Source organism: Typopeltis vanoorti, chromosome 25, assembly GCF_054136105.1.
Source record: "Typopeltis vanoorti isolate ZY-2024b chromosome 25, IOZ_Tvanoo_1.0, whole genome shotgun sequence".
Classification (NCBI taxonomy): domain Eukaryota; kingdom Metazoa; phylum Arthropoda; class Arachnida; order Uropygi; family Thelyphonidae; genus Typopeltis; species Typopeltis vanoorti.
Genome location: NC_143573.1, coordinates 52,435,368 through 52,456,200, shown reverse-complemented (window position 1 = coordinate 52,456,200; position 20,833 = coordinate 52,435,368). Strand labels below are relative to the sequence as shown.

General features: G+C 35.9%; 1 protein-coding gene across 1 annotated transcript in view; it reads right to left on the bottom strand.

Moving 5' to 3' along the window:
* The window catches only part of LOC150092747 (uncharacterized), a 236,806-nt gene that overhangs the window by 124,423 nt on the left and 91,550 nt on the right, over positions 1–20,833 (bottom strand). The window contains exon 5 of the mRNA XM_090414467.1: positions 11,113–11,205. Within this exon, the coding sequence (XP_090270593.1) occupies positions 11,184–11,205 (22 nt within the window). The 3' untranslated portion in view covers positions 11,113–11,183. The remainder of the gene's footprint in view (positions 1–11,112; positions 11,206–20,833) is intronic.

Genomic DNA, 20,833 nt, shown 5'->3' with positions numbered 1-20,833 from the left:
CTGAGTATGTTCTTATATTTTGGCATAAGAACATGTATCTACCATTTATTTTCCATTCTCAAAGGATATGTGTGGACATATTACCTAAAGACGCAGAGTCCACATTCTCTCTCTCTCAGGATTCAGAATTGTGTTGTTATAAATTAAGTGTAATATTACAGTAGTAGTTCTTGTTACTTCTCATTTTTCACCAGAAATCTGAACTGTAGTTATATTTTTTATATCCAATTTATAATAATATATAAAAATGAATGAATAATATATGTCTTGATACAGAATAGGCAAAAGATTGATACTTTATATAGAGCCTATGTAGAAGTGGCACTCTATAGCACTTGACTGCATGAAGAAAGACTTGGGGTTCAAATCTAGTTGCAAACTAGAGGAACATTTTTCTCAGCCTTTTTTTGACCGGTTCCCAAGTTAGTTGATCTCTGGAATGGTCAAGTGGATTTTTTCTCCTGGAAACTCAGGTTTTTTGTCCCAAAAACTAAAAAACTAAAAAAAAAAAAATGGCTGTCGAACCCCCACTATTTTCAGACATTAAAAATATTGTGTTAGAGTTAGAAACCATGAGATGGCGGCACTTAATAGCTGCCTTCTTCACTGTGTACCAATTAATTAGTGATAACCTTGGGCCAGCTATCTCTGATTGGCTACCAGTAGAGATTGAACTGCCCACTCAGTTTCCAAAAGTTATATAGGGATAAAATGGCCTCGTCTACTCCCAAATACAAGGGGGAAAAAAAGGAGTTAGCTGATTTTTTTTATTTATTTTTTTCAATTAATACTTTATATTATACTGTCCACTGTATTAGTAATTAAATTTCCAATTACAAAAATCCAAATATGTAAAAAATCAAAATACAGAAAATTATAAATACGAATGATGTAGCATCAGATGGCCCCTGTGCAGTGATTCATCAAACTGTCATCTGATAATAAATATACACTTCTCTCATCACTTGCTACAATATACTTACTATTATGTATAATAAGAAAAATGTAATTAATTTTTTTTTCTATTTGAAAGATGCTAAAAACTCAAAATACACAAAATTATAAATATGAACGTGTAGCATCAGATGGCCCCTGTGCATTGATTCATCAAACTGTCATCTGATAATATATATGGCACTTCTCTCATCACTTGCTACAATATACTTACTATTTATCAATTTCCAAAAGAAAAATAGTTTTTTTTTTTTCTTTTTCCTATTTGAAAGATGCTAGGGGTGTTTAAGGGTCAAAGCTGTATAACTAAGAAAAGACCTCCACATAGCCTTTAAAGGAATGCAGAGAACTGACCAGGGCTTCTGACCTAATGTCCACTCCTCACCTTCTTGTGGTGCACCCTGTTGGGTATCTACCTGGATACTGAACGAACGAGGATGGGCTGGCAATTTGGGATTTAGCTGACCAAATTGAATTCTTATTGGCTTAAACCAATATACAAAATGATGGTACAACATGGGCTTCTGACCTAATGTCCACTCCTCACCTTCTCGTGGTGCACCCTGTTGGGTATCTACTTTGATACTGAACGAACGAGGATGGGCTGGCAATTTGGGATTTAGCCAACCAAATTGTATTCTTATTGGTTAAACCAAAATAAAAAATGATGGTACAACATGACAAAATTTCATGCCGGCTGGGGTGTCGCCCGGTTAAACAAGGCCCCCATTGTTTTCGCCAGGGAACCAGGGCGAACAGCGAAAAGTCAGCTACTGGAACAAATCTGAAAACAAACCCCAACTCAACATCACCAGATTTAAAGATCGGTAATATCAACATAAGAAGCCTGAATGGCAAAGAAATGGAGCTAGCTGAGGAATTAGATAAGTACCAGATCGACATAATAGGGGTGACTGAAACAAAAAAGACCAAAACTGGTGAGATCTTTTTGAGCAATAAATACAAAATGTTATATTCAGGCAATGACAATCAAGGAAAAGAAGGAGTAGCCATAGTATTCAACACAAAATACGAAGCTAATCTTCTTGAATGGCAGTCAGTCTCAAGTAGAGTAATGTGGGCAAATATGAGAATGGGGAACTAGACAATGAGACTTATTTGTGCCTATGGTGCCACAGAAGGTTATACTAAGGTAGAAGTGGAGGAATTTTTTGATGCTCTAGAAAAAGCAACTGACACAATGAAAAAGGAAAAGTTGGTCCTTGTTGGGGATCTAAATAGCAGAGTAGGAAATGATTGTGAGACAATCATTATTTTTATTATTATTATTAATAATAAAAATAATGTTTTATTATTATTAATAATAAAACATTATTTTTATTATTAATATTTTTATTATTACCACCACGGGCTACTCCAGGAGTCCTTAGACTCATCGAGGGAGGCCCTAAACATCATGTTCACACAGCTGTTCAACATTCTCACAGTATCTATCATACCTTGCCTTGAACTCGCTCACCGTCATAGCACCAACAACAGACTCTGGCAGCTTATTCCACTCATTTACCACTCTAAAAGTAAAGAACCCAGCTCTAACACCCCTACTAACCACGCTCTTGCCCAGCTTCCATGGGTGTCCCCTAGTTCTCCCACCACCAGTCCTGATCTCAAAAATATCATCTGAATTAATCCTATAGAATCCTTTTAGCAATTTGAATGTCTCAATCATATCTCCCCTTTTTCGCCTATCAACTAGTTTCTGCAACCCACAAATCTTCAACCTGTTCTCATATGGTGCATTCCATAGACCTGCTATCATCTTAGTCACTCGCCTCTGGATCCTCTCAACCTCCTCCCCATCAAGAAGGAACCGAGGTGACCAAATCTGGGTACAGTAGTCGAGACGAGGTCTTATCAGGGCTCGGTACAGAGGTACAATAACTTGTTTTTCTCTGCTCGTCAAGGTATTTTTCAACAACCAAATGAGTTGATGAGCTGATTTAGCTACTTTCGCAATGTGCCCCCTAAACTTCATCTCCCTATCCACCAATACTCCCAAGTCCCTGGCCTCATCAATCTCTTGGAGTACAGTTCCACCAATGTGGTATACTGCTGCTAATCTTTTCAATCCGAAATGCATAACCTTACATTTTGTCACATTAAATTGACATCCATTCTCCTTAGTCCAGAACTCCAATCTATCTAAGTCATCTTGCAAGACTTTGACATCTTCGGCATTCACTATCGCCCTACCCAACTTTGCATCATCAGCGAACAAATGAACTGTCCCACTTAGACCATTCCCTATATCGTTAATGAACAGATTAAACAGCAGTGGTCCAAGAACAGAACCCTGTGGCACACCACTAGTCACAGGCCGTTTTTTGGACTCTACTCCTGAATAAACTACTCTTTGATATCTCTCCATCAACCACCCAGCTATCCATCTCACCAACCCTATATCCATTCCCATGTTGTAGTTTACGGATTAGAATTCCATGTGGTATCCTGTCAAACGCCTTTGCCAGGTCCAGCAGTATCACTGTAAACCCATTTCCCTTATCCAGTTCAGCCGTCACCCTGTTATAAAACTTGAGCAAGTTACTGAGGCATGATCTACCCTTCACAAAGCCATGCTGTCCTCTGTACAGTATCTCATTTTCATCAATCCATTCCTGTATTTTTCCCTTGACTACTTTCTCCAAGACCTTGACAACGACTCCTGATATGCTGATCGGTCGGTAATTTGCAACCATAGTCTTGGATCCTCCTTTATGCAGTGGAACTATTTTCCCCTCTTTCCACGCCTTCGGGACTAAGCCAGACCTGAGACTCAGATTAAACAACATAGTCAAGGGCACTGATAATTCATTAGCCGCTTCATGCAAGACCCGTGCCGGTATACCATCCAATCCCACAGATGTATTCACATTAAGGTTCTGTAATAGACTATTCACCTCCACTTCATTCATCACAATTCCCATATAAACTAATGGTTCCTTCATTTTTTCAACGTCACCACCTGGATGATATACTTTTGCAAAGTGCGCGCTCAGTAACTCCACTATATCGACTGGTTCAGTGAACTCTTTACCATCGTCATTCCTTAAAATCATTTTGCCATGTACAGTTTTTTTCTTGCTTGCAGCATATTGAAAGAACTGTTTGGGATTCTCTTTTGCTTGCATAGCTAGTTTCCTTTCATAATCGGCTTTTGCTGTTTTTACCACACTCGTTACCCTTCTAGCCTGTACTTTATACCGTTCGTGTGCCTGCAGGTCACCCCTTTCTTTAAATTCCCTCCATAGTTGTTTCTTTTTTTGCAGCTCAAGCTTAATGGTGTTATTCATCCATTTAACCCCTCCTTGTTTCACTATTCGGACCTTAGGTATACAATCAGCCATAACCTCTTGTAAATGCTCTTTGATCACTTCCCATGCTCTATCGACGTCCAGCCCTTGCAGTTGTACATGCCATGGCACTGATCCAAGCAATCTCCTAAGCTTGTCATACTTGCCAGCACGGTAATTCCACATATACCCTGTCTTAATCACAAATTTCACACCTTTAGCCACCTCCCAGGTCAAGACCTAATGATCACTCTCACCAATAGGTGGCAACATGGTCATATTCATTACAGTCAAATTCTCAGATACTATTACCAGGTCAAGCACTCTCACACCCCTAGTATTTTCAATTACATGCTGTTTCAGATAGTTATCCCTTAATAATTGAATAAAATCCATTTCCTTCCTCACATGTGTCCTCTCCTCCTTCCAATCAATGTTACCATAGTTGAAATCCCCCATAATAATTACCCTCCTTCCACTCATTTCATCAATTTGTTTATGCATACCATCTCCACCATCTATTCCATCACCTGGTCTATAGCAGCACCCAACTGTATATTTTATTCTGCCAGTATCAATCTCACACCAAATAGCCTCAAATGACCTCCTTTCACTATCCTGCAATACTTCGATTCTCCTTGGCTGCAGTTCATCAGCTATCATCAATAACACCCCTCCCCCAATTTTATTCTCTCTGTCCCTATCTAAACATACTATAACCTACACATTCTATCCCACTAACTATATCATCTTCCGTCAGCCATGTTTCACTAATGCCAATAACCTGTGGCCAGGAAGAGCCAATCAAGGCCAAAAATTCTTCCTTCTTGTTCCTAATACTCCTGGCATTAGTATACATGAATTGCAGTGTTTCCTTTGTCCCACCCCTATCTTGATGCGTTATTCTAGATAATAATGGCAAATATCTGTTGGATTTCTGCTCAGGACATGGACTGCTTCTTACTAACACCATGTTCCAACATAAAAATGTGCACAAATTCACATGGAGAGAAGAGGCTAGGAATAAGAAAAGTCTCATTGACTATGTTATTGTTGATAGTGATGTTTTCTCCCTGGTGCAGGACACCAGAGTGTACAGAGGATTTGAAATTGGAAGTGATCACTATTTAGTCTTGAGCAGGATAAAATTGAATTTCATATTGAAAAGAATAACATGTAAGAAAGTTTTAAAGCGAATAAAAGTTGAGCAGCTCTCAAATGTGAACTGTAGACTTTATTGAAAAGAAATGAAAGAGTTTGAGAACAGGAATCAAACCTTGGAGATTCAGTGGCAAACTCTGAAGAAAATATTCATTGATTCTGCCAGAGAGGCATGTGGTGAGGTTGTGTGTAAGGATAAAAAAATCAGAACTCCCTGGTGGACAACAGGAAGTTAAAGAGGCAGTGAAGGAAAAGAAGAAAGCATATCAAAAGTTCCTGGCAAATAAGTCAGCTTTTACTCTTACAGAATACAGAGACAAATGTAAGAAAGCTAAACAGTGTGTAAAACTAGCTAAACAAAAGTCATGGGAGGACTTTGGCAAGAATATAGAAAATAAATATCAAGAAGGTGGCAAAATATTCTGGAGGTTGTTGAAGCTTAGGAATGGAGGAAAGAGTGCTGTAAAAGGAGTTAGAGATGATAAAGGTGACATGAAAACAGGAGAAAAAGATATCCTTGAAGTATGGAGTAATTACTTTGAAAAACTGCTAAATGAAACAAGCAGTGATGACAGCACAGTGATAAAAACACTGACCAGGCATGCAGTCAGGAATACATATCCATACTTGAAGTAGAAAAAGCCATCAAAGCCTTGAAATGTGGAAAGGCAGCAGGAGTATATGATATTCGATCAGAAATGCTGAAATATGGTGGTATAAAAGTCTTACAGTGGCTGCACTGCATAGTTCAAAAAGCCTGGACAGAGGGACGAATTCCCAATGATTGGACTAGAGCTCTCATAGTACCCATATATAAAAAGGGAAATAAAACTGAATGTGAGAATTACAGAGGTATTTCCCTACTGAGTGTTCCTGGCAAGATTTATGCAAGTGTAGTTGAGAAACGGTTGCGAAGAATTGTGGAAGAAAAGCTTGGTGAAGAACAAGCTGGATTCAGGCCAAATAGAGGCTGTCAGGAACAGATCTTCACTTTACGACAAAAAGTCGAGAAAGCATGGGAATATAACAAAGATCTGTATTTAAGTTTTGTCGATTTGGAAAAGGCATATGACAAGATGCCAAGAGAGAAGCTATTCAATACGCTGCAGTTATATGGTGTCAATGGGGCATTATATCAAGCAATACTTAGTCTTTATTTGAGTTGTAAGTCAGCAGTTAGAATTGAAGGAAGTACAGGAAGATGGTTTAATGTTAAATCTGGTGTGAGACAAGGATGTACATTATCCCCTCTGTTATTCATTATCCATATGGATCACATAATGAAAGAAAGTGGTATTAAACATGATATCAAAATTGGAGATGTTAATGACAGCTCTTTGCTTTATGCGGATGATGTTATATTTCTAAATAAATCCGCTATAAGATTCTCTGACTAAATTGAATACCTGTTGTAATAGATATGGTATGAAGGTCAGCAATAAAAAGACAAAGACAATGAAAATAGGCAGATTCATTGAAAATGTCAACTGTGTTGTGAATGGAGAACATGTGGAACAAGTAAAACATTTCAGCTACTTAGGAACAATTTTTAGTGAAGATGGTAAATTAAATATAGAAATAGACAACAGAATCAGCAAAGCTGGTATGGTGGGAAGTCAATTGAATAAATTCATATGGAATAAGACAGAAATTAGTCGGAACACTAAATTAGCTGTATACAAGACAGTGTTCAAACCAGTTTTAACTTATGGATCTGAGAGCTGGGTCAGAAGTAAAACACTTGACCAAAGACTAGAGACCGCAGATATGAGAGTCCTGAGAAAGATTAGAGGCGTGAACAGACGGCATCAATGGCAATATCATATTAAAAATGAGGATATTAGGAAAGAACTTGACATTGTCAGCATCCAGAAATGCATTAGCAGAGCTAATCTCAGGTGGTATGGCCACTTAAATAGAATGGGAGAGGAAAGATTAGCAAAACAAGTGTTCTCTGCCAGGTTGGCAGGAAAACGACCCAGAGGAAGACCAAGATATAGGTGGATTGATACGGTACATAGTGCCTTAGACGATAGAAATATAAGATCTGATAATGTTGGAGTCTTGACAAGTAACAGCCTGATTTGGAGGAAAATTGTAGATAGGAAGTTAGTAATGATGTAATTTTTTCATGTAGTACTGTCATATCCTGTACACCCCTTGAGGGTACATGGCAGGAATTTGATGATGATGATGGTACAACATGACTAAATTTCATGCTAGCTGGGGCTTTGCCCGGTTAAACAAGGACCCCCCCGTTCTTTTCGCCAGGGAACCAGGGCGAACAGCGAAAAGTCAGCTACTGGAACAAATCTGAAGCACACCCCAACTCAACATCACCAGAGTTAAAGATCGGTACTATCAACATAAGAAGCCTGAATGGCAAAGAAATACAGCTAGCTGAAGAATTAGATAAGTACCAGATCGACATAATAGAGATGACTGAAATTAAAAAGACAAAAACTGGCGAGATCTTTCTGAGCAATAAATACAAAATGTTATATTCAGGAAATGACAATCAAGGAAAAGGAGTAGCCATAGTATTCAACACAAAATACGAGGCTAATCTCCTTGAATGGCAGGTAGTCTAAAGTAGATGTTAAAAAACGTTTAATTTTCTTGACTAAAAAGCTCTGGAAAAACTTTTATTGGGATTATATTGATCGAGTGTATATAATAAACAACTAAGTTATATTAACTAGTTTCACCAACTAAGTCTGTTGGCATCTTCAGGGTACATAACTGATGTAAGGAACGAAAAAAGTAAAAAACTGTAACAACTAAAATCAACCGATTCCAATTATATTAAACAAAGAACAGAGCGCGTAGAATAACAATATTGTATGCGCTCTGTTCTTTGTTTAATATAATTGGAATCGGTTGATTTTAGTTTGTAACAGTTATTTACTTTTTAGTGCCTTACATCAGTTATGTACCCTGAAGATGCCAACAGACTTAGTTGGTGAAACTAGTTGGTATAACTTAGTAGTTTATTATATACACTTGATCAATATAATACCAATAAAAGTTTTTCCAGTCTAAAGTAGAGTTATGTGGGCTGATATCAGAATGGGGAATTGGATGAGACTTATTTGTACCTATAGTCCCACAGAAGGTTCTACTAAGGTAGAAGTGGAGGAATTTTTTGATGCTTTAGAAAAACAACTGACATAATGAAAAAGGAAAAGTTGGTCTTTGTTGGGGATCTAAATAGCAGAGTAGGAAATGATTGTTAGATATACAAAAATATTTTGGGAAAAATTGGAGAAAAGAGCAAAGCTAATAATAATGGCAAATACCTTTTGGATTTCTGCTCAGGACATGGACTGGTTATTACTAACACCATGTTCCAACATAAAAATGCACACAAATTCACATGGAGAAAAGCAAGGAATAAGAAAAGTCTCATTGACTATGTTATAGTTGATAGTGATGCTTTCTCCCTGGTGCAGGACACCAGGGTGTACAGAGGATTTGAAATTGGAAATGATCACTATTTAGTCTTGAGCAGGATAAAATTGAATTTCATATTGAAAAGAATAACATGTAAGAAAGTTTTAAAGCGAATGAAAGTTGAGCAGCTCTCAAATGTGAACTGTAGACTAAAATACACAAAGATTATTTAAGAAAAAATTAAAGAGTTTGAGAACAGGAATCAAACCTTGGAGATTCAGTGGCAAGCCTTAGAATCAAGCCTGATTGATTCAGCCAGAGACACATGTGGTGAGGTTGTCTGCAAGAATAGAAAAATCAGAACACCACGGTGGACACAGAAAGTTAAAGAGGCAGCGAAGGAAAAGAAGAAAGCATATCAAAAGTTCCTGGCAAATAAGTCAAGTTGTGCTCTTAGAGAATACAGAGACAAATGTAAGAAAGCAAAACACTGTGTAAAACTAACTAAACAAAAGTCATGGGAGGACTTTGGCAAGAACATAGAAAATAAATAAAAGAAGGTGGTAAGATATTCTGGAGGTTGTTGAAGAAGCTTAGAAATGGAGGAAAGAGTGCTGTAAAAGGAGTTAGACATGATAAAGGTGACATGAAAACGGGAGAAAAAGATATCCTTGAAGTATGGAGTAATTACTTCAAAAAATTGCTAAATGAAACAAGCAGTGATAGCACAGTGGTAAAAACACTCAAAAGGCATACAGTCAGGAATACATATCCATACTTGAAGTAGAAAAAGCCATCAAAGACTTGAAATGTGGGAAGGCAGCAGGTGTAGATGATATTCGACCAGAAGTGCTGAAGTATGGTGGTATAAAAGTCTTACAGTGGCTGCACTGCATAGTTCAGAAAGCCTGGACAGAGGGACGAATTCCCGATGATTGGAGTAGAGCACTCATAGTACACATATATAAAAAGGGAAATAAAACTGAATGTGAGAATTACAGAGGTATTTCACTACTGAATGTTCCTGGCAAAATCTATGCAACTATATTTGAGAAATGGTTGAGAAGAATTGTGGAAGAAAAGCTGGGTGAAGAACAAGCTGGATTCAGGCCAAATAGAGGCTATCAGGATTAGATCTTCACTTACGACAAATAGTTGAGAAAGCATGGGAATATAACAAAGATCTGTATTTAGGTTTTGTCAATCTGGAAAAGGCATATGACAAGGTGCCAAGAGAGAAGCTATTCAATACGCTACAGTTATATGGTGTCAATGGGGCATTATATCAAGCAATACTTAGTCTTTGAGTTGTAAGTCAGCAGTTAGAATTGAAGGCAGTACAGGAAGATGGTTTAATGTTAAATCTGGTGTGAGACAAGGATGTACATTATCTATATGGATCATGATGAAGGAAAGTGGTATTAAACATGATATCAGAATTGGAGATGTTAATGTCAGCTCTTTGCTTCATCCGGACAATGTTATACTTCTAAATAAATCTGCTACAAGTTTGCAGATTCCCTGACTAAACTGAATAACTGCTGTAATAGATATGGTATGAAGGTGAGCATTAAAAAGACAAAGACAATGAAAATAGGTAGAATTGATGAAAATGTCAAATGTGTTGTGAATGGGGAACCTGTGGAACAAGGTTCCCCGTTCACAACTAAATTAGCTGTATACAAGACAGTGTTCAAACCAGTTTTAACTTATGGATCTGAGAGCTGGGTTAGAAGTAAAACACTTGACCAAAGACTAGAGACCGCAGATATGAATATGAGAGTACTGAGAAAGATTAGATATGTGAACAGATGGCATCAATGGCAATGTCATATTAAAAACGAGGATATTAGGAAAGAACTTGACATTGTCAGCATCCAGGAATGCATTAGCAGAGCTAATCTCAGGTGGTACGGTAACTTAAACAGAATGGATGAGGAAAGATTAGCAAATTAAGTGTTCTCTGCCAGGTTGGCTGGAAAACGACCCAGAGAAAGATCAAGATATAGGTGGATTGATACGGTTCAAAGTGTCTTAGACGACAAAAATATAAGATCTGATAATGTTGGAGTCTTGACAAGTAACAGACTGATTTGGAGGAAAATTGTAGATAGGAAGTTAGTAATGATGTAAATTTTTCATGTAGTACTATCATATCCTGTACACTCCTTGAGGGTACATGTCAGGAATTTGATGATGATGAAAGATGCTAAGAGTAATATAACAAAAATTTAATATAGTAAGGACAAATGATATTTCAATCTAAATAAATAAAGATTTGCTACTTAGGCACCTTGATCACTTTGCTGTTGACAGGATATAGGCAGGGCTCAACAAATCCAGGGCATCAGGTCACCATGGCAACTAAATATTTCCATCCTGATACCTATTTTATGGAAATGTATTCTATATTATATCTATTCTATAATATATCTAAAACTGAAGTTCAGTGTTTGTAACTTGTCGACAAAATACAGGCGGTCCTTGTTATCTAACGGTTTATTTTCTGATCATTTACCTATCCCATATACCATTTGACTCACCTCTATCGAAATATAGTTAATTCATACTCAAAAGCAGCTTATACATTAATTTCAGTAATGTCATATACAGCTCAAATCATTTCATTCACAGCACTAACTCCAATCTGATTAGCATAATATGGGAATTTTTGTGTTTCTGTAGCATTAAAAGCTACTTGAACATGAAGAGGCTAAATGAAGTGATCAAAATGTGAACTTGCCAGAAATAACAATTGTCAAAAACATCTTGAATTTTTGGGTAGTTTAAGAAATCAAATGACATGCAAGTAACAATAATTAGAAATTACAGTAGACAATTACAATACAGAGTATAAAAAAAACCTCATAATTTGATTATAGGATCACAAGAGCATCATGTATTGTCCTTAAACTTGAACCAAACTGCCCCCCCCCCCCCTTTTTTTTTGAAAAACAATACAGTGGCAGCTATAAAAAATTTTCATAACTGCAAAATCAATTAAAGGGAGATTTGATTCTGCAAATGATTTTGCAGTTATGAAAATTATTTATAGCTGCCACCGTATTGCATACGTAATGCTCTTGCTTTTAGAGGCAAGAAGGCGTCTACATAATACACAAAAAATGTGAAGCTGCTATTGCTGATGAAGCAACTCAATGGGAAAACTATCGATCAAGTGTCAAGGTATAAATATCTTGGTTGCTGGCTTAATGAAAGGTGGGATCCTGAAATAGGACTGAAGATGTGAGGCAGTCTTTCATGAAAACGAGAACATTATTCTGCAATAAAGATCTAAACATAGAAATCAGATGCAGAATGTTGAAATGTTACATCTAGTCCATTTTTCTCTGTGGAGTTGAGAAATGGACATTGAAGACGGCTATCATCAAGAAAATTGAAGCCGAAACCTAACATCCAGTTCTTAAAATAAACTAAGTTTCGTTATTTTTGATACCAACTAAAGAATGCATTATGCTGGATAACCAAGGACTGCCTGTTTGTATTATAAACATTATCGGAGATTTATGAGTATTGCTGTCTTTGTAAATATACATAAATTAATCTATAACTTTTTTTTTTTTACTTTTTTTTCTTTCCTTAATGGTCATCTCAAACACAAAGATTTCTCTCTCTCACACACACAACCTTTACTACTGTTCTTTACAAAGAAATGAACAGCAGAAGGATAGTGAATGAAGAACAAGAAAAATTTGTCCTCAGTCTAGGATGAAAACACTAATGGATCCAAAAGATGGTGTTTTCTCCATGTTATCACGATTATGCTTTTAAAACAGCATTAAAATTCTTGACCATAACTGATGTATGGAATTTTGTTTTTTAAAGAAAAAGAACACCAAATTTTGACCAACTTTATGTATGTATTGGATTTATTTTTGCTTCCAGTTATTTTGGGAGAAGGAACAAATCTTCCAATTTTTTTTGTTCTAATCTTATGCAAGACAGGATAATACATCAATGCAGGTAGACCAAAGTGAAAACAACATGCAAGAAAACATTCAATGGTCAAACACTAACATGGCTCTCTAGGAGGACATTTTTTCAATTAAGTTTTTTTTTTTTTTTAATTAAAATTCACAATGATAGTTGTGCTTATAAGTATTTATTTGGGAAAGCTTCCAAAAATTTCATTTAACTTTTATTAATTATTTTCTTAAAGTATAAATAAATTACGATTGTTTATTTTTCTGCATTTTTTTGTGGGGGAGACCATAAATACTTTTTTTTTATATATATAATTTTTATTAAAAAACCATCTTCATAACAGAAAAATGTTCTGCCAAACATAAGCTTCATTCCAAATAGCATGAAGCTTATGTTTGAAGTGTATATCAGTATTACATTTTTTTCAGTGGCAGCAGCCTTTACAAGGTAATCGTTTAATTTGGCATAATTCACATAAAGCAACATATAAAAAATAAATAAAAATAAAGAACTGGTTCCCATTGTTTCCTGGTTGTTAAATTTGCCTATTGTGACATTTATTGGTCTCAACTAATCACAGTAAGCAGACATCCACAGTATTAGGAACCAATTTGATGAACAGTGGATATGAAAATATCAGTAGAAAGGCATGTTAACAGAAACTGAACACCTGTGTGGCAAAGTGGAATGAATCAGTCAAAGAGGAATCACTGGTCAATTTAACTTATTTTTTTTAATACAAAAATAAAGAATTTTTAGGGATGCTGGTTGTTCTCTCTCTCTGATTTTTGGAACATATTGCTATATTATTCATATATAAAAACAACAGTATGCATTTTTTTAAACTAGTCTTCAATACAATGTAACTGATGTTTCCTTTCATATTTGATCTTTTGTTTAAAAATTTATTCTAGTCACTGTTCTCTAGAGAAATTTGCTGAAGGCATGGAAATCTGTTGTTTTCTTACAAGTTTTTTTTTTTAATTATAATTCATGACTTATATAGATCAAGTGGTTTAATCATGAATATTGCACTTTCCAGGTATCATAAAAATGATACCTGGAAATTCTGCCAAACATAAGCTTCATTCCAAATAGCATGAAGCTTGTGTTTGAAGTGTATATCAGTATTACATTTTTTTCATGGCACAGCCTTTACAAGGTAATCGTTTAATTTGCCATAATTCACAACAGTAAAGAAACTGACGAGTGTTCAGTTAATATAATTCCACCAGCCTTCAATTATAAGTACACTGATAAATTTAAGTTAATCGGTGTTTTATAAAACACCGATGCACTTACTTATATTTGGCTTTGTATTTCATCCAGACAAACTCTGTTGTAACATGTTATTACAATCTGATATAGATCTGAAAAAACAGATTTTGCACACTGATTTTCTTTCAAGATGCTAATATTATAAATGGGATTGCTGAGAAGCTATTTTCCATTCTATGTCCATCCCTCTTCTTTTGTGTGCTGTTTATGATGGAAGGATTAGGTTTACTGTGTATGATAACCATAAATAATGCAGTTAGCGGAAAAAAAAAAAAAAGGCACTGAAATTATTTACTATTTTTTCTATTCTACAAACTGAGTTTTGAAGTTTAAACAAACTTTCATGCTAAACCATAAAAGATGACACACTACTATAAAGATTTGTTTCATTTTAGGATATGGAATTTCAATATTTTTTAAATATATATAGTTTTGACAAATAAATGGCTGAATTTTAAATGCAAATATTTTTCAACTCAAACTGTTGCTCATCACCTTACCCTAAGACAATTGTTCACTTACTCAAAGTTTATGCATATAAATACAGTAAAACCCTGAAGTTACACGGTAGGTGGGACCAACAAAAAGCACATAAGTCGAATTCGCATAACTCTGGGTATAATTTTGCATGTAATTTATATATACAAACATAAAATTGGGACCAAAGGTTTACAAAAACACCTATATTTTTTAAGAAATATAATCATAATTGTAGTTTTTCGTACATAAAAAAAAGAAAGTAATTTCAATGTCGATGGTTTCATAAAATCTAATAGATTCATCTGACGGCATAATGTCTTTTTCTTGTCATGCAAAATTTCTTCATAGCAAGCATCTATGTCCTCCAAAATCTGTAAACCTTTCTTTTATGATTGTTCTTACTGTGGATTCCTGTAGATCGAACTTCTTTGCTAGCTCACAAATTTTCATTCCGCCTTCAAAATCCTTAATAATGTTCAGTTTTGTTTCCAAAGTCAATGTTTTTCTTTTCTTGCTAGCTGTAGAAGAATCAGACTTGCTTCTTTTGGATGACATTATTATTTTTTATGTGATAAAATTTTTATCAAGAACATAACATTAAACAATCGCAAGGTTTGTAGACTATAAAAATCGTGTATGAATGGAGACCGCGCGAAACATGTCAGTGCTTGTTCACAGCATGTGCGACACTGGCGAATGCTGCCGGCGCCTGAAAGATACAACTAGTGGCGAGGCGTGAAGCAGGACGGGAATACGTACATATAAGAAACCGCGTAACTCGGGGGGTATGAATGTACCTGTTTCATAATGATTAATAAGTGTCAAGATGATTTTATGGTATACAAAATCTGAGTCTGGAATTTATTAGCGACAAATTAACTGGCTAATCCATGTTGGCAAATGTCATACATTGATCATCAAGTGGATGACAAATGATGGTGTAAATAAACTGGTGTCAAAAAGCTAAGGACAAACTATATTTTAAAAAAAAAAAAAATGTAGTTTGTCCTTAATATATGAAAAAAAATTCATGACTACAGCAAAATATAGATATAAATTTATTGCTAGCATACTAATAAATTATATTACGCAAAAAAATGTGTTATAAATTTTGTACAAATTAAAGAGCAATATGTTTTTGGAAAAAATTACAAATTTCCTAAGGAAGTATAAGTTAAAGAGCCAAGAAATTATATTACATAAGATGACAGAAAAATCCGGTTTAATAGGTCAGAGATTTTGATACAAACTATTAGCCTACTAGTTTCACCACATTAACTGGTGGCTTCTTCTGGGCCAGATAAATCTACACATAACAGCTTAAAAACAAAAAAAAGAGCTTAAGTTACGAATTAATACATAACTGAAAGATGAAAAGATATCAAATTTATAGAAACCGTTACACAAATGCATGGAGCGTGGATGTTAGCACTTGGTCAGTAATCGTTAAGCAGGTGTGTCCTATAATTGGCTGCGAAGTTGAACTCTGATGTGTTGAGAGATCTTATGAGTATCCGATATCACAAAGGATCATCCCTTGGTTTCTGTTCAGGGTTACACCCTGAACAGAAACCAAGGAATGATTGAAACTGGTCTGGGTAGTGGCCTTTCCCATAATGCATGTCTGTAAGAATATGTGCATTAAATTATGGGATACTAAAGCAATTGATGTGAAGTCATTAGCTTTTATATATAAGTAGACCAGTTGTGAAGTTACTTCACATGCAAACTTTGTTTGCTTACACAGGATGAAACCAAGAATACAATTTCTTGGCATCTTTAACTTATAGTATAACCAAGTGAAAAAACTTTCAGCAACTAGTCCTAAGGATGTAGTTAAGGAATTAATGTATAGTGCTTACAAAAAATTAAGTGAAGAGACATTTCAGTATGGAATATGTCCACTCCAAACTGCAATGCAGCTCTCGCAATGTTGTACCATACTAAGCACCAAATGATTCAGGAGTTCTTGCCCACTCCTCCTTCAGAGCAAGGATATGGCCTTGTTTGTTTTCTAGAGAGGAATGTTGAGCACCATCTCAAATGTGTTCTATGGGGTGGAGATCTGGAGGGCATGCCATCCACTAGATTTGATTAATAGCCTTTGTCTCCAAGAAGTATTTACTGCTCGTGTATGATGTAGTGTCGCACTGTCATCCATAAAAATGAATTCTTTGCCTGCAGTACCACGGACCAATCAAACATGACATTGAAGAATTTCATTGGAATAGTGTTCACCAGTCAGTCTTTTTCCAGCACTTGTAGCTCAGTGCATCCATTAAGCATAATGCCTCCCCCACACCATGAATGACCCCAGTACTGCCATATCTATCCCTTTCAAGATTCTCATGATGTTAAGCAATACGACTTTCACGGCAGATCAAGTGTTGTATAGATTTGGAGGAAAGACTAAAATGACTCATCTGTAAAGAGCACATTAGCCCACCTTGTGTCTTGTCCAATTTTTATGGATACAACACTGAAAACATGCTCTATGATAGGCTGTACATAAAGAGACACAGACTACAAGCCTTCAGTTGTATAGGCCTGCTTGTTGCAAATGTCTTGCCACAGCTTGTGGCAATATCCATGAGTGCCTGTGCTTGAATGAAGATGACTTGCAAACTGACCTGCCATGGTGCATCGATTACGTTTTGCTGTTCAAACCAAAAATCAGTCTTCGTGCTCCATGGTAGAGTGATGGCAATCTCTTAGCAAATGTCTGAAGCACATTTCATTGGTTTGAAATGCTGCCAGAGCCTAGAACACTGCTATGTGAGATTTCAATGCTTTGGCAATATCAGTAATTCTGTTGCTTTCTTCAATATCTCAAATAATTCTTACCCACACGAAATAATCTAGATCAGGGATTCTCAACCTATGGTAAGCGTACCACCAGTGGTACGTGAGCCACTGCCTTACTGGTACATCTAATGCCTTGAATTAAATATAGTAGTACGTCACTGGAAAAGGTTGAGAACCCCTGATCTAGATAATGTCTTTAAGACATTACAAGGCATCCAAGTTTGCAACTTTATTCCTTCATGAAAAGAGCTTCCTTCAAACACAATTTGCTTAGTGCAGCCTTTGTCTTTTTTTTTTTTTTTTTTTTCGTATGATGATTCAACAGCCATAAGCTCCTTTCACGGGGAGGTACGGAAACATCTCAATCTCCCCTATTTTTTATCCGGGCTTGGGACTGGCACAGATGATAAATCAGACCTATGGCTGGAGGGACCACTTTAAGTATTTCTGACTGTAATCCATGTGTGTTCACGGGGGCAGTTTATCTGTTCTGGGGGACGAAAAACCTGAGTTTCCAGGTGAGAAACTCCCCCCCACACACACACACCACCACCTTCGTAGGAGACAGGCTAACTCACCTTCCACTGAAAGAGACCACATAAAGGTTCCTCACATCATGGATGGGAATTGAACCCGGGTCTTTAAAATCAAAGGGCTTCGTCTATACCGACTGAGCTACAGAGGCTCTTTTAACCTGTTGAGTGAAACCACATGACCCCTTTGCACCTGATTTGAAAATTTGAATGTATACCCACTTTCTACTTGAAATCATCAGTTATACAAATTGCCACACAAGCAGGTTCATCTTTAGGTTTTGGACACTACTACAAAAGTTGGCATAAATGCTCACTACGTACTGCATACAAATAGCATTGTAATATTTTTTTTTTTTTTCAGAACTTTAGTGTTTTATGACTTCTGCACCCAAACAACAGTGGCGCCTTATACATAAACACTGCAGCACCCCCAAGGAAAAAACAAAAAAATTAAATTTTGTTTGTGTTTATAAATAATAACAATGCTTACAACATTATGTAAATACAATACAACATGTTAAAGGTTACAGCTTATATTTCGAGATTGATTGAATAGTTAATAATTGGAATTGTTCGATTAACGCTTTAGATTACGAAACAAATGCACTGCAATCTAACGCACTGTCAGGATTATCACATTCAGTCAGTTCTGGCTAGACTCGCCAATATTCGTCTGCATTTGTCACTGCATGTAACAAGTGAATCTGATACTGTTCATTGAGCAGTGTCACTACAGATAAATTGTATGCTCATGCGCATTATTTCTGTGAGATACGAAACTTATTATTGGTGTGTGTTCGTGGTGAGGTTGAAATATTTTTGGTAAATCTTATTTTATGCTGATAAAATAACAATTATTTCTTTATTTATTATAAACAACGACTGTTGAAAATATGAAAAGAATTATATTTTCTCAATTATTGTTACACGAAACAAATGCACTGCGATCTAACGCAGTGTCAGAATGTTGAAACTGACACTGCTCAATGAGCAGTGTCGCAACAGATATATTGTATGCTTGAACGGGTTATTTCTGTGTACGAAACTTATTATTAGTATGTTTGTAGTGAGGGCGAAATATTTTTAATAAAGCAATTTTTGTAATAAGCAAATTTACTTATTAATAAATTGGTTACTGATTAGGAAAAATGAATTATTTTTTTCTTATTTTGTATATGCAGCACCCCCCCACACACACACACTTAAAATTTTCACTGGCTCCCACTGCCAAACAATCAAACTTACAGATAATGCTAACTCACTTCAGAGTTTCCAGATACTTATCCAATTACAAACAGTCCTCAAGTACACATGTACATAACATCTCACAGAACATGGTATTTTTAAATGCCTACTATAAAGCGCCCCTAGAGCCTCTGTAGCTCAGTTGATATAGACAAAACCCCTTTGTCTTTTCCACCCAGAAACTGTTTTTTTCTTCCCTCAGAACAGGCCCTCTGAACACATAGACTTACAGTCATAAATATATATAATATATATATATATGCTTAATTCCTCATTAGGAGGGCTCAACCTGCTCCCCCAACGGGACAAGGGAGAAAGGGGGGGGACCCCATACAAATATTATCATCAGGTACCCAACTTTGTTTTTCATTTAAAGATCAGCAGAAAGAAATTTCTACCATTAAACAAACTATTTCTCACAATGGCAGCAAACAAAAAATTACTGAAAGAATCACAGCTCTTTTTACCTTCTTCCACAAGAGATAATTCCCACAGAATCACCATTTCTGATATCAGAAGTACTTCTGAATATGTTTCTTGTATACTTAGAGAATGTCATTTTTCAACCACATTTAAATTTATTAATCAAATCCGCTCCTTGTTACCATCTACTAACGATAGAGTACAACCAACCTTCAATGCTCCCTGTCATCTATTCAAGTCAATGTTACTGCAAGTTAATTTATTTCAGTAAATTAATTAAAAGGACTGTTAGGTCAATAAATGTATTTCTAAAGACCTTTTCTACATTGAATCCAAAAAATATCAAAGTAATAATTCCTGAGCATTCAATTTGGGAGTCAAAGGGATAGTGTAAAAATAATCATAATTTACAATTATGAATTTTTTTTATTATTATTTCTGTATGTTAATATATCATTAGTTTTGGTTTCATAACATGCATGATTGTCGCTTGCGATGTGATGGTTATTGATATTATTATTGTCAAAATGAAATGTAAAGCATTTAAATTTTGATGTATTTACTAGATTCTGATAGTTACGTCACTTTCAATTTTTTTATTCTAATTAAAAATTGTTAAGTATTAAGATATTTGTGGTTTGTTTATACATTCTTTTTACGCTAACGGAGATGTGTCAGCTATTATACATGACTTCTCGCTTGTCATTTACAGGGATGCTTAAGGTTCAAAGCTATATAACTGAGTGGAGACTTCCACACAGTCATTAAAGGATGGGGAGAACCGACCAGGGCTTCTAACCTAATGTCCAATCTTCACCTTCTCGTGGTGCACCCTGTTAGGTATCTACCTGGATACTGAACAGATGAGGATGGGCTGGCAATTTGGGATTTAGCTGACCAAATTGTATTCTTATTAGCTCAAACCGAAATAAAAAATGACAGAATTCCATGCCAGCTGAGATGTCGTCCAGTTAAACAAGACCACTGTTGTTTTCGCCAGGGAACCAGGGCAAACAGGGTTTGCCCTGGTACCCTAGTTTAGGCTTCAGGGCAAATCCTAAAACCCACCCAATATCACCAGAGTTCAAGATCAGTACTATCAACATAAGAAGCCTGAATGGCAAAGAAATGGAGCTGGCTGAGGAATTGGATAACTACCAGATCAACATAATAGGGAGTGACTGAAACAAAAAAAAAGGCAAACACTGGTGAGATTTTTCTGACAATAAATATGAAATGTTGTATTCAGGCAATGACAATCAAGGAAAAGAAGGAGTAGTCAGAGTATTCAACACTAAATAC